Genomic DNA, 19,324 nt, shown 5'->3' on the forward strand with positions numbered 1-19,324 from the left:
CTTTCCATCTCAGAGATACCATTATAAAGTCAGTGCCCCTTGACCTTGAAAAAACCCACTTTCCCCAGCCCGTATTCCTCCCAACATTTTTGGGGGTAAATGTTGACACCATACCTACTTAAATCAGTTGAAAAATCATGTCCAACAATTTTATTCCAGATTGGCTTTTTGGGGGTTTATTGAGGGATAACATTCAATGCCACCAAAACACTGCCCTAATGATTTCACATTTCCTCCCCTGTTTTTCTTGCTTTTGAAAATTTATGTTAATCGATCCCCCCCCGGCTACGGGTTTTGTAGCCTGTAGGATTAAATAGCTTGAACAGTGCCTTAATACAGGCCGGGGCGGATCCAGGTTTTTCCGAGGGGGGGGGGCACACTTTTCCCCGAGGAAATTCCTTTGACAATAAAAAAGTGCTGTCTCCGCCAGTGCCTTAATATCATAATAGGCCTATACAGGCCTGTCTTATACTGATTATTTACTTTAACTTTTGAAATAATTTGAAACAAAGAAAGTATGTAAAACAAATGCACTATACATCGTTTTGTAGCCTATACCAACTCTTAGAGGACAAGTCCACCCCAGCAAAAAGTTGATTTGAATAAAAATAAATCCAACAAACCTAACACTGAAAATATCATCAAAATCGGATAAAGTTATGACATTTCAAACTTTAGCTTAATTTCACAAAACCGTTATAAATGCACATCTTGGCTGGTATATAATATATATATATATATATATATATATATATGCAAATGAGGAGACTCTGACGTCATCCACTCACTATTTCTTTTGTATTTTGTTATATGAAATATTCTAATTTTCTCCTCATTGTCAAGTGATGCAACGATTAATTCCTCCCTGAAAACGTGCAATTAGCATTATATGGTTCAGTCAAGTTAGTCCTTATATTGTCAAATCTGTAAAAAATGAAATATTGTATAATTCAAACAATTAACAACAAAAGAAATAGTCAGTGATAGGCATCATCGACTGACTCACTTAGTTGTGCATATCACCGTTTTGTGAAAAATAAGCGATTCTTTCTATGTCATAAATTTCTTATCTTACATCCGATTTTGATGAAATTTTCAGCACTATGTTGGTTTGATTTTCTCTTTTTATTCAAGTAAGCATTTTCCTGGGGTGGACTTGACCTTTAAAGCCCTTACAAGATCGCATATATATTATTTTAGTAGTGAAGATTAATATCTTATTATTGTGTCTATAAAGTCATTGGGAAACATAATGGCCATACAAGACCAGCTGAATGTCCAAGTATAAGCAGAGAGTACTGAGGTTAAAATGTTGAAAATTGTTGATGAAAAGGAACGAGGAAAAGTGGAGGGGGTGTAAGTATGGGGAGGAGGGGGGCAGATTGTCCCCCCCTCCCTGATGAGTCATAATTACTGATCCCTGACGAGCCCCCTCCTTTGAAGTTTATGTTGAAGACCTTTTTTTTTGCTTGTCAATTTGTTTTCTGGTACAAAATCCTTTATTTGTGGTTGAAGACCTTTTTTTTGCTTGTCAAATTTTTGGGCGGACAATTTTGACCCCCCCCCCCCTTTTGAAAATCCTAGGTACGCCACTGATGATAAGTGAAAACTACGTAGGTCGCAAATGAAAAAAAAATTGTGGATTTATATGTGAGCGTTATTCGTGTTTGTGTGGTAGATTAGGTAGCTGGAGGGGTCAAAGCCGGCCCTAGACCAAAAGCTCCGGTCTCTGTTATGTTGGTTGTTCTGCTGAACTCCGTTGACTCCACTCACCAAATACGAGGATAAATCATAAAACTCGTCGAAACAGACGGCTGCCAGTTGTCTAAGCCGGCCCGTGTACCCAATTTGAGAGGCATGCACAATGAAAATTTGTTGTAATGTAAAAATGCTGTGGACGGAATCCCCTTTTGAAACCTTTTTTTTAGTTGGTTTTTACTTGTCAAATTATTCCTCGGAAAAATGGGTTCCCCTTTCGAAAAATCCTGTATCCACCCCTGGCAAGCAGCTCAGTGTGAGACTCTCTCGATTCATCCCGAGGCAAAAACACAAACCGCTTTCATTTTTCCCACCGCCCCATCTCCCCGGCCCCCCGCCCCTGTTTGTGTATCGTACTATTGGCCAATCACGCGAGTGGATTTGTACTTTTAATGTCTGCGCATGCGCGTGCGGTGAATTTGAAAACAAGAAAGCGACGAACTGTTTCCGCGATCGGTGGTGAATTAAAGTCACGAAGAAACCGGTAAGATACAAGTGTTGTAAATTGTTTCCATGCCTTTATTATCATGATGTCTTTTGTTATATTACTAAAATATGCGTTTTACATTGTAACTATTATTAATTTCACTCCAGTGAGATTTGCCCCTGACTTATCTCTGCACACAAATGACGAATCAACTCGCTGAAGACAACGGTACGGCAAACCTTGGCTGTCCCTGCCTGTGCGCCCGGCCTGGCGAGCCTCGCGTAGCCCCGTCGCGTTTGCGGCGCGGCTTCACATGCAAGTCGGCCACACAGCTGGCAAGTGACTGACACAGTGTCAGTGACAGCACAACTCACACTGTTGATTGTTAAGTCTAAACAGTAAACTAGTACTGACTGTAGCCTAGATCTAACTTATTTAGGTTTTTGACTCATTGTGAGCAAGATGAAGGCGAAGCCTGTGTGACTGTGACTGTGAGTGTGACATTGTCAAATTTATCATAAATCTTTACTAAAGACTTTAGGCCCCTTTTTTTCAATGTGCAGCAGACACAGTTGCACTTGCAGAAAAGTCATGACAAATTGTGTGATCACGAGACAAGACATCTCAAGTGTGTTTTTGGTTGTTATTAACATTGTTAATGTTGGTCTTTTCTTGGTAATGGTGGTTGTCATGTTGTCATGGTTGTTGTCTGTTAACAGTAGGGGCGCTGGTCAGAAAATTGGGATCGTCCCAGTTATACAGGGACTGTCTCAGTTTATAAGGATTTCTTCACACAAGAAATCTAGGAAAGTTCTTTCACCAATCAAGTGTGCTAGTCAATGTAAACATATCAGGTTTCATAACAAGATTATTGGAAGATAGACGGCGAACTGGGGGGAATTGAGGTCACTGAATCTATTTTTAGCACTCTTAATTTCCATAATTGCTGTCTTTGTCCCGTAGGGGAAGTGAAAAAAAAACGTCCCCATAAACAAAGACAGTCTCAATTTATCAAGACATGATTTGTCTTGGTTTATGAGGATACCCTTGTTTTCTGGGACAATCCCAATTTTTGGACCAGCGCCTCTACTGGGTACCTCTCTCTTAGCTGATCCCTCCACTTCTTTGGAGATTCCTGTGTTCCAGATGGAATGTACATGTAACTGTATGTAATCATAGATCCGATGTTATGCAGTTTCAAGAGACTTAGAACGGGAGGTATGGATTTTGTGAAGGAAAAAGAGGGATATTAGGAGTAAGCTATTGTGGACATCAGACGACAAGCAGGGATGGTAGGATAATAAGGTGGCACAGGTGAATTGGTGGGGGTCATCACTGACATAAAGGTTGAGACAATATGGGTGGTCTACTAGGCATTCCTTAGCTTTGTTGACAAAATCCACACGTAGATGGTTGAGATTTGGGCAGGCTCCAACAAAATGCTCCACCGTCTCATCCGCGGAATTGCATAAGGTGCAGATACGAGAAGAGGATTTCTTCAGAGTGTATAGACGACTTTGAGTTAGGTATGTACAGGACAGTAGTTGGGCTCTAATTATAATTGCGTGACGAATTGTAGGTGATATAGAGTTCTTAGGGTATAGGAGGTTAGCAGAAGGTGGGACATCGTCTATCCAGAGCCTGAGTGAAGATTTACAACAGATTGCTTGTAGAGTGAGTTGTCTTACAGCATGAAGAACTTTGTATTTAGACAGTATGCGTTTCCAGACGGGATATGATGGTGGATTGGAGATGAGACTATGTAGATCAGGCAGGTCATATTTCTTCAATAAGGTTTGCAGTACCCGTATGATGGGTGTTCCAGCGTTGAGAGCTGCAAGAAATGTCCTGTACTCAAAGCGGCTCTGGCCCAGAGCAGTGAGTTGCCCGAGTAGCAGTAGCCTGGTTAACATGGTTAATTTAATTATTAATAGTTCTACATATTATAATTTGCAAATCTATTTTTAATTTTGTTAAAATTTATAAAATTAATTTGCACTGTCTGGAGTTTTTTCTACTTTGTCTTCTGATTAATGCTTAAATATTGGCAGACTGATGACGTCACCCACTCACTATGTCTTTTGTACAAGTTCATCATTATTAGGCCTATATGAAATCAGGAAAAATTCAATTCGATTATGGGGGGGGCAGGGGGGGGCGATCGCCCCACCAATGAAAATATTGGGGGCAAACATATCATTTTGCCCCCCCAATAATTCCGCATGTGCTAAAAATAAAATAAGATTGTAATGTTACACAGAAATCAGCAAGCGAGATTGAGATACACAACTCGTTCTTCGTCTAAAATCATGCTCAAAATGTCCACTTTTCAGATTAGAATATCAAAAAATTTCAGCTCGCGCTTCGCGCTCGCATCATTTTTGTAACAAAAACCCATACTTTCCATGATTAAATAGGTGAATATGGTCCCGTTTTCAGTTCTAAACCTCAAAAGAACTCCCACTTCGATTTGCAATAATCTTTTGTTGGATATATATATCTTGTTCTTTATTTAAAACGTCCATTAAACTCAATTTTTTTCAGATCGAAATATCAAAATTTTCAGCTCGCGCTTCGCGCTCGCATTAATCTGCTGGTGAGATATATATAAGTGTGTGTGTGTGTATATACATATATATATGTACACATATATATAGGCATATGTGTGTGTTTGTGTGATCGAGCGCCTTTGGAAAATTGATTCATGATTTTGCCCCCCCCCCCCCCAATCTGAAAAATGGATCGACGCCCCTGGTTGGGGGGAGAATAAAAATACTTTCGTGCTGGGGAAAAACGTCCCGAGGACACATTGTGTATTGTTAAAAAGTAGAAATTGTGACATTAACCCCCCCCCCCCTTACCCCATTTTTAATGTTTGATAATCTATAGGTTTGCTGATTACAATATATCTTTAAAAAAAAATTGCCAGCAAAATCGAAAAAAAAATAGTTTTAAAAATCTAGGGGGGGGCGACCTCCCCCGAAATATTTGAGGGAGAACACGTCCCCCGTCCCCCCCCCCCCCCCCCCCCCCGATCGCTGCCGATGATATGCGCGTAAACCCAAATCCATCTGACCAAGGAGGTTGGTGGAAGACAGATTTCCCCCTCCCTGATGTGTTCCTCCGCGCACCCGTCCGATTGACGTGACTTGAGGCAAGCTATACGCGTGCCCACAGAACCTCGAGACTTGCACAGGCAGCAAACGGGATCTATATAGTGCAGAGCTTTAAAAGTATATCCCTTATATATTATAGTGTGAGTAATTAAATTCCACTATTTCGTCTGTTCTTCGTTTGTCTTGCATAAATAAACTTTCCATATTTTCATCTTAAAAAAATAAAAGTCATGATTGAGCTCAAATTTGGCAGGAATAGCTTTGCCCAACAGAAGGCAATCAATACAGTTTACAACATTTACTTTGTTGGTTGGAAAGCTAGTATACATTGATTCAACATGTAGAAAAAACATCAAATTGGAAGCCTATATGAATTCATGGTCTAAACAAGTTGTAATTTCATAAATGAAAAGCTTACAAAATGCCTTCTGAACTCTGTATACCGAAGACGAGCCTCGGTTTATTTTACATTTTCTGCCACTAATAGTTATAACTCAATTATGGACTGGATATCAAAGCTCCTTACATGTATTTTCTAGCATTTTATCATTGACCTTATTTAATTATTTGTGGTATGGTTTTAACAAGTGCTTCGTAAAAATTGATTATCTTATGTTAAAATAAATATAAATACAATTTCATCCTGGCTGGTCATAAGTTAAGATGGCAACGCGATGAGAGACTTTGAACATAAACAATAAAAATGATTTGCAATTATCAGCATGGACTCACAATCTAAGATGGAATAACACACAATTAAAAGTGGATAAAAACACTTAATTATTAATGAAAATTGTATGATTTATTGATTTTCATGATTTTCAGCTGTATTTTCAAGGTCATTGTCATGAGAGAATAGGTACTTAATCTGTAGATCCTCCAAGAACCCATTACAGACTACTTATACTGCAAATATCAGCCTGATCAGGTATTCTCTCTATGAGAAAATCCATTTTGAAATGTGTTGCAAAGTACAATGTACACGCGCGATTTGAATATGCTACTTATGAAGCAACAAATAGCTATATTTGGAATAATTTCAAGGTCAAATGATATGGTTTTGAGTTCAAATATTTTATGTTGCTCAAAGTAGACCAAAAGTTGAACATGTCTTTCAAGTTTTAGCTTAAGCTCACCCTTTGTCTTGAAATGACACCCATTTGAAAGTCAATGTAAACACCATTTGAATGCCATTTGATTCTGGAAAATTAGCCAATTTACTGTTTTTATTGAATTTTAGGTGTGTTTTCAAGGTCATTACCAACAATAAAAACTATTTTTGAAGATATATCCTTTTAATACTAATTACAGACTATCATCACAGAAGAGATCAATGTCTTTGGGCTCTTCATCTTTGAGTTATCACAATTTGAAAAGTGTTGAAAAGCATGTATGTGTCATTAACATCAATTTTAGGGTGTTTACGACCATTTTGGAATGCGCAAATCAGCCCCTAAACATTCCGGTAGCAAAATTTCTCAAGTAACACTTGAAAATATGGGTAAATGTCTATCAAAACACAGAAATTGGTCCCCCTCCTCGATGGGACGGGAGGTGATCCGTGACCTTGAACTTGGCATCTTTTGAAAAAAATCCAACTTTGAGGGCGCCCTACAGGAAAACGACACATACTCTTGGGTCAATTTTTTGTAAGTCTGTTGAGTATCTAAAAGTCAATAAATGTGCATAATATTTGGTTCTAAGCTAATTTAGTTTTGGATTTATGAGCCTCCAAACATGTTTCTGAAATCATTGACACGGATGCTTAATGCCATTTTCGGTGACCTTGTGTGCGAAATCCGGTTGACAGGTCCGCGCTACAGTATACTCTGCATGTTTAGACCAAAAAGTTCTTCCAATTTACTTAAAATGAAGACTGTAATCAATCAAACTTTGCTGCAGTAGTCAATCAAAAATAGGCAATTTTATTTAAAATAGTTTTGTTGTGTGTGCATTGGTTGCTATGGGAGGCCGTATCTTAGCAACCATTTGACCTTGGGGCAAAATATTTCAGATTTTTCCGTCAGACACTTGGGGCAACATTTGGTGCGAGTTTAAAGAAAATCGAAGAGGGTCGAGTGACAAGCATTGGTTGATTTGACATGGATTGACCCAATAATACGAGGGAAAAGGTTGATTACCAGAAGATGATGTCGTTTTTTCTGTAGTTTGTAACAATTTACTGTGCATTTTGGGGAAAAAAGAACCAAATTTTATGCATGTTGCCATACGACTAAACAATTCTCGTTTGAAACACACAATGTAAATACACAAATGACAATAAACAGAATGGATTATTCGGAACTTATCGATTACAAGTCTCAGTTTCGTATCATTTAAATTTGACGTTTCAATCACACGATGCAAGCAAGTGAAGAGCCTTTGCCAAATGTATGTTTTGAATGACCGCTTATACGGTGTGTGACTGGAAACCAGCTCCTAAATGAGTCAGTATGTGTCTTTTATTCATGAAGTTACAGTGATTTAAGTGTGCATTTTTCTTCTAAAGATGCTCTCAAAATACGACTTTTGGACATGATTTTTTGAAAAAGTCCTTGCCGTGGGAGGGGGGTATCCCCCCTCCCACACCCTCCCCCCGCTCGGTCGCTTCGCTCCCTCGCCGCTGGCGCCCCCCCTATTTCAAAATCCTGGATCCGTCCCTGAGTTTTGGTTCACTCAAGTTGGTCCGTATTGTCGAATAAAAATCTGTAAAAATTGTATTCAAACAAAAAACAAACAAATAGTGAAGGACATCATCGATTCTCTCATTTGCATATCGCTGTCGGAGTTAGGCATTTTAACTTTCTTGTGAATAATAAGCAAAAATTGAAACTCATAACTTTCTAATTTTACAACCAATCCACATACATGTAGAGGACGTACACAAAAATATGCCCCAAATTCAAGTTTTTGAGCACTCTGGCAAATACAAAAAATTATTTCCAAGTTACATTAAATGGAAAACAAATTGCAAATGTATGGAAATTATTATTTTTGGTAAAAGAAAATGTTATTTTAATGATTTCTTAAAGTGTGTTGTGTACTGCATTTGCATACCGTAGTCCTACCTGTAGATTTCCCACAGACAGGATAGTTAACTTGCACCCCGCAACAAACACCGCATCTTTGTCTTCTATTAATAACAGACAACCACCATGATGACTACCAAGGAAAAAAAAACCAGCAAATTTTCTTTGACTTTGTGGATTAGAAATAATATTAGATCTAGATCTAAATTTACAAATAACCTTCACTGCAGGGCAGTGACAGAAATTGAACTTTATGGGGAAAAATGTGGCTGTTGAATTTTATGGGCAAAAATAAGTGGCTGAAAAAAAATAATGAAATCAAGTAAATTTTAAGCATTTTAGATCTAGAGTTAGACCCTAGCTAGATAAGGAATGGGATACACACAAATCCAAATTTTTAGCTTCCAGAGCTATAGTAACAAATTAATTCTTGATGCCGAAGTAACTTGTCCATAAACATGATAAAGTGTCCTGTCCAGTAGGAAATTTGGTGCTCGGTCTAATGGTATGATTGTTTTGAAATTTAGAAATGAGATCACTGTAAAAAAAAAATGAGACAAAGTACTGGGTGCTTAAAAAAAACTGTGCCAAACTGAAATTTAGTTCCCCCATATAAATAACACATCCATGGGGAAATGGTAAGATCAACACACACAAAAAACAAATGGTTTGCAATTACATTTTATATCTTGGTCTTTATTTCAGATGATTATGTGTTCTTGTCCATAGGGTCAAAAGAAACCCTGAATTTCATCTTTCCAAACATTAGTAAAAAAAAAAAAATCAGTTCAGATTGATCACCAGCTGAATTTCCCCCCAAAATGTGCCTTTTTTCCTTCCCAAATCAGCCATTACTTTACAGTGTGGCTTCAGACACCCTATTTTGATTTAGAGTCAGAACTTGGATCGACTGTGAGATGATTGAGTCTTTAAGTCTTGATGCTTTATTTTTGTTTCGCCCCTTTTCATTTTTTTTCTCCATTTATTTTCCTACTGAAATTGTGAAATTAATTTTAGATTCGAGAATCTACAATGTAGCCCTACCGGTGCACCTTTTTTCAATTTCAGAGTTTGAGCCTTTCTCCATGAGTCCAGTTCTCTCTAGGCATGCCTTGATCTCAATGTAGACATGATCTGTCTTGTGTTTGAGGATGTACCCTTGATCTCATTTTCAATGACGATCCTCATTTTCAGAATGGCATGAGTCACCACAGGCTCCACTATTTACAAGAGAAGTGGAGAAAGGCTCAAAACTAATATGAGAATAGTTTATCTTCGCTTGACCCTCATGTAGACAGCAATGACCAGAATTAAGAGTGTTAGAAAAACTTAAGGCTATAGATTTTTACAAACCTTACTTGTTAATTAATTTGCACAATTATACAGTTTACTGTATCCCTGAAAATTAAACTGATCTCTCTAAAATCTAACAATTTGTCTTCAATTTATATAATTTTGTCATGCAGGGAGAGAGGATCGAGGAGAGCTCTTTCATCGACCAAAATTCATCATGTCTCGTCAGGTAAGATAAGAATCCTTGAATTGTAAAGGGGATGTAGCGTTAAAACCAAGGGCCCCTGTGTCAGAAGTTTATCAACCACAAGAATTTGACGTTTTTTTAAGTGGTGAAAAAGAAGACAATAGAGGAAGAAAATGGAATCTTTGGTTTAAAAGTACACTCTGGATTGTGTAACTAAATTATAGTATTCTACTCGTTTCTACACCAGTTTTTCAATTGAGGAAAAATGTCCTATTTACTCCCCCCCCATATTAAAATACAATTTTTCCACCCCCCCCCCCATGTTGCATTGGCGGATGCGATTGCAAGATGAGTTAATTAGCACTCGGTTAAGAATTGGGAGTCAATAGGCCCTCTATGTTTTACTAGCTTAGAGGGCTTCTGTATCAAAGTCCAATCTGGACTACTCTCGGTGTTTCATTTTCTGTTTCCCGGGTGGCCTTAAAGACGAGTTTGACTGTATCCATTTAGCTAATTCTGTGATTCTGTTTGCAACTCCCATGCAGGGATCAGCACTATCCACTCAGGATCCTAACGTGGTCAGCCGTGTAAGCAAGCTGAGACCACCTTCTAAACTTCCTACCAAGCTTCCCCAACCTGGCTTCAAGAGGGCCCTCGTGGCGGATAATCAGGTAAAGTGTAAGAACGCATCGTTGATTGTAACGTTCAACGGAGGCTCCACCCGCCCCAGACGTGTGGACGAACTCAGTAAGAGAATGGGACTGTATACAGTAGACTCTGTAGTCCTCCTTCCATTAAAACAATTTCCATTCACCAACATAAAATACTGTTCGAGACAAGACAGTGGGTGATTTTCAAGTTCAGTGTTGACCTCTTGGTGTTGGTGTTAGGTCAGTATTTACACGAGTATAACACCAAACATAACATGAAGATGGTACTGAAAAGTCACTCACTAGTTGTTGAGATGTCAATATTGTGATCTGGATCAGTTTTACAAACTCAGAATAGACTTTAGGGCTAGGGGAAGCAATCCAAATTCCAAGACCAATGCCAACACCGGACTTGAAATCATTCATCTTCAACTTTACGAGTCGGGACAGATTTCTATGATCCCAAGAGGTTCTACTTGGAGACAAAGTCACGGATTTGCCAAACCTTCCTGCTCTCCCCTACCAAATTTCAAAGTTAAAATTGATATTCTCTTAATTTCTCAAATAAATAGGCAGAAAATGCTGCCCCAGAAAAGAAGAAAACTCGACTTGATACGACGGAGGCTGCACCTGCAAGGAGACCTGCCCTTCCTGCTGTGCGGAAAACAGGTCCAGCTGTGACAGCGAGGGGAGGAACTGCGAAACCAATTAGTAAACCGGTAGCTGCTAGACCCGGTTTGGCGACAGCAAAACCACGGGTCGGAGCGCCGTCAAAACCAGCTGCACCTTCTAAATCAGGTTTGTTATTAAATTAAAAAAACAAAACATTTTTATTAAAACGGTTACAACTTACAAACATGAAAGCATTGCACTATTAAGGAGGCTACAGCAAATGTAATATTCTTGAGCTAGTCTTGAGCAGGCTTATTATAGCAATGTCAGATATTGCTTGGATCTTATTTTAGAAAAAAACTTGCAGAGCTATCAATATTCTAGGCTTTGATGATAACATTTCATTTCTTTGCAATCATTCGCCTACAAAGAATACTGTTATCAAGCAGTGCCTTTGTTCATCACATTCTTCTTGCTATTAAATTTGTTGGAGCTCTTTATCCATCTTATTCCTCAGTTGTCTTATTTTTTCCAACATATTTTTCTTTTGACCTGCATGTTTCACCTATCTCATTATATTCTTTGTCATTGGGTTGGGTGTTTCATAAAGCTTCTTGTAAGTTACAAGCGACTGGTGATCCTTTCCTGTGGTAAATGGTGTACTGCAAATATTCATTGGTGCTGATTTAGCTTCTAGTAAAGAAAGAAGCACCGACACCCAAGCCTTGAAATAAGCACCTGTGAGCCGGGGGCAATTTTTTTTTAAAAATTGCCCCTGGCTCACGGGCTTTTTACAGGAACCGGGGGCAATTTTCTGGAACCAGGGGCAATTTAAAAAATATATATATATATATAATGGTGAACCACACCGCAAATTTGTTTATAGTAAGTGCAGCTCCTGCAATTTTTTAATTAGTAAATGAATAGCATATATGCTAAGTATTAGGCTTATTCAAACCTTTAAAGGGGAAGTTCACCCTGACAAAAAGTTTATTGTAAAAATAGCAGAAAAAATAATAAAAAATTTTGCAGGTTTGAGAAAAATTCATCAAATAATTAAAAAGTTATTAGAATTTCAATTATTTGATTTGTGACGTCATATGCGAGCAGCATTCCTACATAGCGAATGGTAAAAAATCAATGAAATGTCATTTTCTCAGAAAATTGAAAATAGTTTTCACTGTAACTTTTATATATCAATAGACAAATCATTTCACACCCGATCATGAAAAGAAAACAAAATTAAGTCATCAGGAACTATACAAAATTTGAAATTCATACATTTTATATTACATAACACATGGGGCAGCTGCTCGTTTATGACGTCACAAATCCAAAATTTTGAACTCTGATAACTTTCTTACTCTTTAACGGATTTTGCTCAAACCTTCACCAATATTTTTTACTATTTTTTCTGCTATTTTCACAACAAAGTTTTCTTCAGGGTGAACTTCCCCTTTAAGAAATCAGATTTAAATGTTTAAGTGTTTTGACACCCTCACTCCACATCCCCTTTACAACCACACACACATGGGCTTATTTATTTTTCGTCTTTAATGAACCATGATCAATGAACCCCCCAAAAAAAAAAAAAAATCTAAATAAATGAATAAAATAAAAATAAAAAAGAAGAGAGAGAGATGGAGAAAGAGAGAATTCAGATCAAATAATAAATTTAGAAAAAAAAAATAAAAATTTAAGTTTTTTTTTATGGTTTGAATCATGGGAGTGGGTGAGTGTTTGTGTGTGATTGTGGCTGTGAGGTGCACTTGGATTGCATATACGAAATCAGTAAATAACTCGGTCTATTCAAATTCCAGCACATAGCCACAGGCTATGTACATGTATTGTAGGTTCACGTACCTTAAGTTTTTCACAAGTTATTTGAAAACGCAGATCTCCACAGAAAATGCCTTTCATTCTGGGAGAGTCTGAATTCGGTGAAAATGTATTCATTAATAACTTAAATATTCATCACAATGAAGAAATCATAAAGTTTTTTGACAGTTTTCAAAAATTAACATGAAATCTAAACTCTATCTCAAACGGAAAATCACCATCACTTAGGCCATTACTGATAGAATTCTCACCCAGAGCTCTGGCAGACATGAGCTCAAAACTGGCTTGCTAACACCACACTCAAGTGCACGCGGCGTCCTCCTATTTTTTTTTAGATGGAGCCTTGTTAGATTATTTATTGTCTGATATTTACCCCTCTCCAGGAAAGAAATTAAAAAGCTACAATTCACAACTATAAGCTAAGTTATTTTGGATTATTAAGGCTCCGTTTTGACAAGCAAGGTCGGCGACTGTGAGGATAAAAGACTTGCACATCGTATGTGCTGTGAACAGGGATTTATCTCCTGTGCAATTCGAATTACTATATCACAGAATTGTGATATCCCAACTAGAAATGTGTGCATTAGAAATTGCACATGGTGAAGTATGGAAAAACCGCTACCGGAAGAACGCGCGCACATGTATTACAGGAAAAAAAAGACGGACGTAGCTCACTTTTTATGGTACAGAAAAAAGACGCACTTGGCAATTTTAAACTGTGTTTATCGTAAATTGAAAGTTATTTGATTTTGGCTTTACAGATATTTAAATTACATGTATGATATGGCTTCACTGCTCACTCACGGTGGGCGCATTTACCTGGAAAATATTTGCGCCCGGTCGTCAAAATTTTGATGATTTTGGGGCTTCATGGGCGCAATTGATGGCGTTATGAGCGCGAATTTGCGCTCAGCGCCCACTTATTTCAAGGCTTGCCGACACCAGTGCTTCGTAAAGTCACTTGTAATTTACACTGACCCACCTGAGGGGTGTTTCATAAAGCTGTTCGTAAGAAGAACAACTGGTGATCCTTTCTTGTAAATGGTATATACATTGGCGATGGTTAAGCACATATATAAGAAGGATCACCAGTCGTTCTTACTAAGTCTTAGTTCTTACAGTCTCTCATAATACGAACAGCTTTATGAAATGGAGCCCTGTACAAGTTTTGTTTACATGTACACTGTCCAGTCAAACCTGTAATAAAGACTGCTCAAGGGAGCCAAGAAAAGTGGTATTTTGAGCTGGTGTTCTTTATGGACTAATTCTTATAATACAGGTTTCAATACGGAATCTCTTCAAAGGTATTTAAACAAACTTGTTGTCTAGGTTATGAACAGGTTCTTGAAACACACTTTGGAAATGGGGGAATGTTGTAGTGGAAACTGAGTTTGTGGCCTTTATGAGCAGGTAATGGGGGAATGCTATTCAATGAAAACCAACAACATTACAGAGCTGCCAACCAGTACTGATTTTCAGTATTTAGTACTGAGAAATGAGAAATGAGAAGAATAATGATGGTTTCGTGCAAAATACTGATTTCTGCAGTTTCAGTCTTATGTGTTGTGCTATGGTATTTCTTTGAAAATACAGATTTCCTCACCAAAATACTGATTTTCAATATTTAAAATACTGAAATGTTCGTGTTCAGGTTAGCAGCTCTGAAATTATAATCATAGTGAACATTTGGTCCTTCTTTATAAGTGGTCGATTTACAGGTTTGACTGTGTAATCTTCTTGCACCCCTGCCAAAGTGCACCCCAAAACTAGAGAAGGTTGCATCTACATAATGTGAAAAATGCAGAGAATGTAAAAAGCATCGTTACTCCTGCATATCGCCATGGAGCTGTTAAAAGCTTGTGTCTCAGAATTCAGGAAGATGAATATATAGCAATCTATTTGTGTGAAAACATGAATGTAGTTTTATTCTGTAGAGAACTCTTTCCAGACAAGGTTGCCACTGAATTCATGAATAGAAAATCCAGTCTTTTATTTAAATTTGTGTCTGAACTTTTTTACGTACATTTTGAGATACATGCCTTTAATAGCCCAGCAAAAATATATCAATCAACTCACTAACTCTCATGCACCCATCTACCCCGCCCATCCCCCCCCAAAAAAAAATAGCCCCCAAATCAAGAGCAGCCCCCGCTACCACCAGACCTGGCACCAGGACAACAGCTCCACCACCAAGCAAAACAGGTAACATCCAAAGAGTCTATTCAAAAGACCATTATGATCACTCTCTTTGCTCAACTTTGCACTTTGCTAGATTGAATTTTAGACATTTGTTTATTTTATCTATAATTCATATTTGATTATTCATTTGTTTTTTGTTGTGCATGCACTTTGTGATGTCCGAAAACAAATTTTATTTAAGTTTGGGGTTGACAAGTATATTTTCTTGAATCTTTAACAAATAATTGGCAGAAATGAACATTGCATATATGAATTTCACTGAAAACGCATACTCTTAGCTTTTGAATGTTATACATGTATAAATAAAACTGAGAATTCTTGTTTCTAATTCTCATAATCTCATTTCACTGCTTGAATCATTGTAGGAGCATGTGAGATATTCAGTCTCATTTTAAAACGTCTGTGGTTCGCTCACGCATAAGATGTGCAAGATGCAGTGAATAAATTTGTTTAAAGTGACATGTGGAAGGGACAAAGGAGAAAAATGCCAACACAAATAACTTTCTTTTATTGGAGAACCTCTTGAAATATTGATTAATGTTCAATCTTGGTTTTCACAGCTGGTACCAAGAGCAAGAGGCAGCCATGGGACTTGAAAGGTCGGTTGGCAGACATGGAAGCCGCTATGGGAAGCAGGATAGCGGCCAACCAGGTAATAATTAGAGATACCAGTCTCCTGGGTTTTTACCTGATTTCAGGGGAGTGTTTGACGAAAGGACCTGACGTTCATCCGACAAGTCCTGTTTTATTCTAGACTTTGCCATCGTAACAGTGCTTCCCAGCCAATTATAGTCTTGGGGAGTATTTCTTTTTTGACAACTTTCCTTGATTCTGATTGAATGAGAAGCACTTTTGTTGGATAAAACATCTGGGCCCTGTTGTACAAAGAGTTATGATTGATCCGATCAATCGCAACTATGGATGGCCAACAACATCAACATCCATTATGCATGTTTGTTCAAAATATTTTCTAGCTGTGATGTATATTCAATCATGCATTGTTTTCTTGAAAATTCACTGCGCTTCTCTTTGCATGAAAAGAACATTGTGCAAATTTTTTTCGTAGAAAAATGTATGACACTAATGGATATACATAGAGTAACGATTGATCGGATCAATTGTAACTCTTTGTACAACAGGGCCCTGACAACTTTTTTCATGAAACGCTCCCCAAGAAAGTTCTCAGATATGACAACTTGTCAGATGAAAATTGTTGAAACCTTTCCCAGGCCCTGACAACAAGTTGAGGCCTAATCAGGTTTTATTTTATATATAGTATACATCACATATGGGGCTATAGTGTGTTTTTGCCATGATAGCTAGCATTTGCTTTCATTTTTTTTCTTAATTCTTTTGTTGTGAAGCTCAGTGGTTACGTGTATGGATTTTATACTTTTTTATATACAGCACATATGGCGCTATAGTGTGTTTTTGCTATGAAATCTGGCATTTGCTTTCAATTTTTTTTCTCTTCATTTTTTGTTGTTGTGAAGATCAGTGGTTATGTGTATGGCTTTTATACTTTTTTAAAACCTCAAAGGAAGAATCACAGAAAGCAATGACCAAACGGCTTTCTTGGAAAGCTGCCTTGAAATAGCAGTTTTATGGGACAGTGCAGATGAAAAAAATTACATCCAATCAGGATAATTCCTCTACATTTAAGTTACCCGTGAAATATGTTGCCAAGATGAATTTAGTCTCAGCCAGTGGCTATTTCATTTGAACTTTTTCTAGGACCTCGAAGGAAGGATCACTGAGAACAATGACCATGGTGTTGTTTCATAAAGCTGTTCGTAAAGTTACGCTCAACTTTATGCATGACTGGAATATGTTCTTAGTTCATAACTCAATTACACAGAGATATCACATAGCACAAGAAAGGTTCACCAGTTGTGCGTAAAGTCATTCGTATCTTACGAACAGCTTCATGAAACACCCGCCAGATTGCCTACTTGGAAAGTCTGAATCAACAGCTGCAAGACACTGTTCAGATAAAAAGAGACTTTATCTAATCGAGATAGTTACCCTGATATGTTGTCCAGATGAGTTTAGTGTCACTCACTGACTATTTCATTTGTATTTTTCTAGGACCTCGAAGGAAGGATCACTGAAAACAATGACAGAATCGCCTACTTGGAAAGCTTGAATCAACAGCTGAAAGGCACTGTTCAGATCAAGGAGTCTTTATCCAATCAGGCAGAGGAGACTATAAGATCTTTGGAGAGGAAACTCAGGTAAAAATCTAATAAGCAATCTACTAACCTTAAAACTAGCAACAATTCTAGAAACCAATTTAACTACCTGTAGTAGCTGATTTTAGAAATGCTGAATTTCAGACCTGCCAACTGTCCTGATTTTATTATGACTTAGGAGGTACTGATTTCTGAAATTTCATGTGAGGAAAACAAGCACCCTAGACCAATTCATGTCCCCAGGCCTCAATCCATAGCCCAGTCCTTATAGGGTTAAAGTTGCTAAAATACAGGAATTTCAGAGGGAACGGTCTTCTTCAACCTCCCCCCCCCCCCCCCCCTTCACCCCCTATTGATCCAATCAGCCTCTAACCAGCAATGCCACCACCTACAATGCATGTTTGTTCAAAATGTTTTCCAGATGATTATGCATACTCATGCATTCATCGCTGTCTTCACAATTCAATGTTCCTCATTTTTTTAACAAAGGACATTGTCCAAATTTTCTGTACACTGTAGGAAAAAATATGACAATGATGGTTTTCCATATACATGTATATAGGTTGAATCATTCACAAATCTTTGTAAAGACGGGACCCTGAACTCACTCAGTGCAACCAATTCTAAAATATTATCCAAGTCCTTTGGAAGCGCATAGAGACGTTATTCATAATATGTTATGCGCTATACAAAAACTGTTATTATTAAAAGAGGGGATCATTATGCAGAGCTGCTTAGTAGTACAGATTTTCAGTATTTAGTACTGAAAAATAAGAAGAATACTGATGGTTCATGCAAAGTACTGATTTCTAATGTTTCAGTTTTATATCTTGTCCAATGGTGTTTCATTGAAAATACTGATTTCCTCACCGAAATACTGATTTTCTGCTTTAGAAATACTGAAATGTTCTTGTCCAGGTTGGCAGCCCTGAATGTTCATATTTTTGGACAGAGGACATTGACGGTTTTCCATATAGTTGAGGCTGATTGGCTCATTTACTAATCTGTGTTAAGGTGGGATCCTGAACTCACATACTCTATCAGTGCAACCAATTCTAAAAGAGGGAATCATTATGTAGGAAATGAGCTTTGAACATTCATCTCTTTATTTGTGATTGTAGGGATGCTGAAGATGAACACGCTATAGTTGAACGGCGTCTCAATCGAGAGAAGGAAGACTTGGAGATGACGAGATCGAGTCTCAAAAGACAGATGGAGACATTAGAGGGCGACCTTTCAGCGTCTCGACAGGAGTGTTCTGGTCTGAAGAGCTCTATAGCGTCAATGACAGCAGCTCAGGCCGGTTATATTGCCCAGTTGGATGCCACTAAGGTATTGATTAAATATAATTTGTGGGAGAAAAGGAAATGATTATTAGGAGCTATCAAATTAATTCCACGATTCTATTCAATTAACCCTTTCTAGGCCGGGGGGGGGTGTTAGGGTTATCGCGCGATATTTTCGCCGTGCGAAATTTTTTTACCACGCCGCTCGCCGACTTTTTACTTTCAATAGGAATTTCAATAGGAACTCCCAAAATACCCCGGCCCAGATAGGGTTAAATTCAATAATTATTTAAATAACATGAAATACACTGCATGAAACAGTAATAACAAGTACCAAAGTAATAAGGTGAGAAAGAGTATAGAATTAAAACACTGATAGCAATACAATGATCAGACATAGTTATTGGGTAGTGATGTTCTATGCAGTTTCACGGACAAATTTCATTTAAAAAAAAAGGCTTGCAGCAATCTGAATTCTATAGTATTCATAGTATCATGCTAAACTTCAAACATGATAATTCTACTTCTTGGAACATTCACAGAAGTCAAGATGCGGTTTGTTAAGAAATCACATCATTTCAAGTCTTGTATAGTGTGTTCCCAGCTTTCTTCTTTGTACTCAAGTGTCGGCATTTGGTTGAATATTCATTTTATTCACCCATTCTCCCTCGAGGTGCATTCAGTGAGGAATAGCTTGTGCATTCAGTGAGGAATAGCTTGTGCATTCAGTGAGGAA

At 37.8% G+C, this 19,324-nt stretch overlaps 1 protein-coding gene across 1 annotated transcript in view; it reads left to right on the forward strand.

The window, feature by feature from the left end:
* Positions 1-2,138: 2,138 nt before the first annotated feature.
* LOC121421631 (carboxy-terminal kinesin 2-like) overlaps positions 2,139-19,324 on the forward strand; it is a 32,244-nt gene continuing 15,058 nt past the window's right edge. The window contains exons 1-8 of the mRNA XM_041616397.1: positions 2,139-2,242; positions 9,797-9,852; positions 10,356-10,481; positions 11,033-11,258; positions 15,039-15,113; positions 15,671-15,762; positions 17,199-17,344; positions 18,424-18,634. Of these exons, the coding sequence (XP_041472331.1) occupies positions 9,841-9,852; positions 10,356-10,481; positions 11,033-11,258; positions 15,039-15,113; positions 15,671-15,762; positions 17,199-17,344; positions 18,424-18,634 (888 nt within the window). The 5' untranslated portion in view covers positions 2,139-2,242; positions 9,797-9,840. The remainder of the gene's footprint in view (positions 2,243-9,796; positions 9,853-10,355; positions 10,482-11,032; positions 11,259-15,038; positions 15,114-15,670; positions 15,763-17,198; positions 17,345-18,423; positions 18,635-19,324) is intronic.

This window comes from Lytechinus variegatus, chromosome 9 (assembly GCF_018143015.1).
Source record: "Lytechinus variegatus isolate NC3 chromosome 9, Lvar_3.0, whole genome shotgun sequence".
NCBI classification, from domain to species: domain Eukaryota; kingdom Metazoa; phylum Echinodermata; class Echinoidea; order Temnopleuroida; family Toxopneustidae; genus Lytechinus; species Lytechinus variegatus.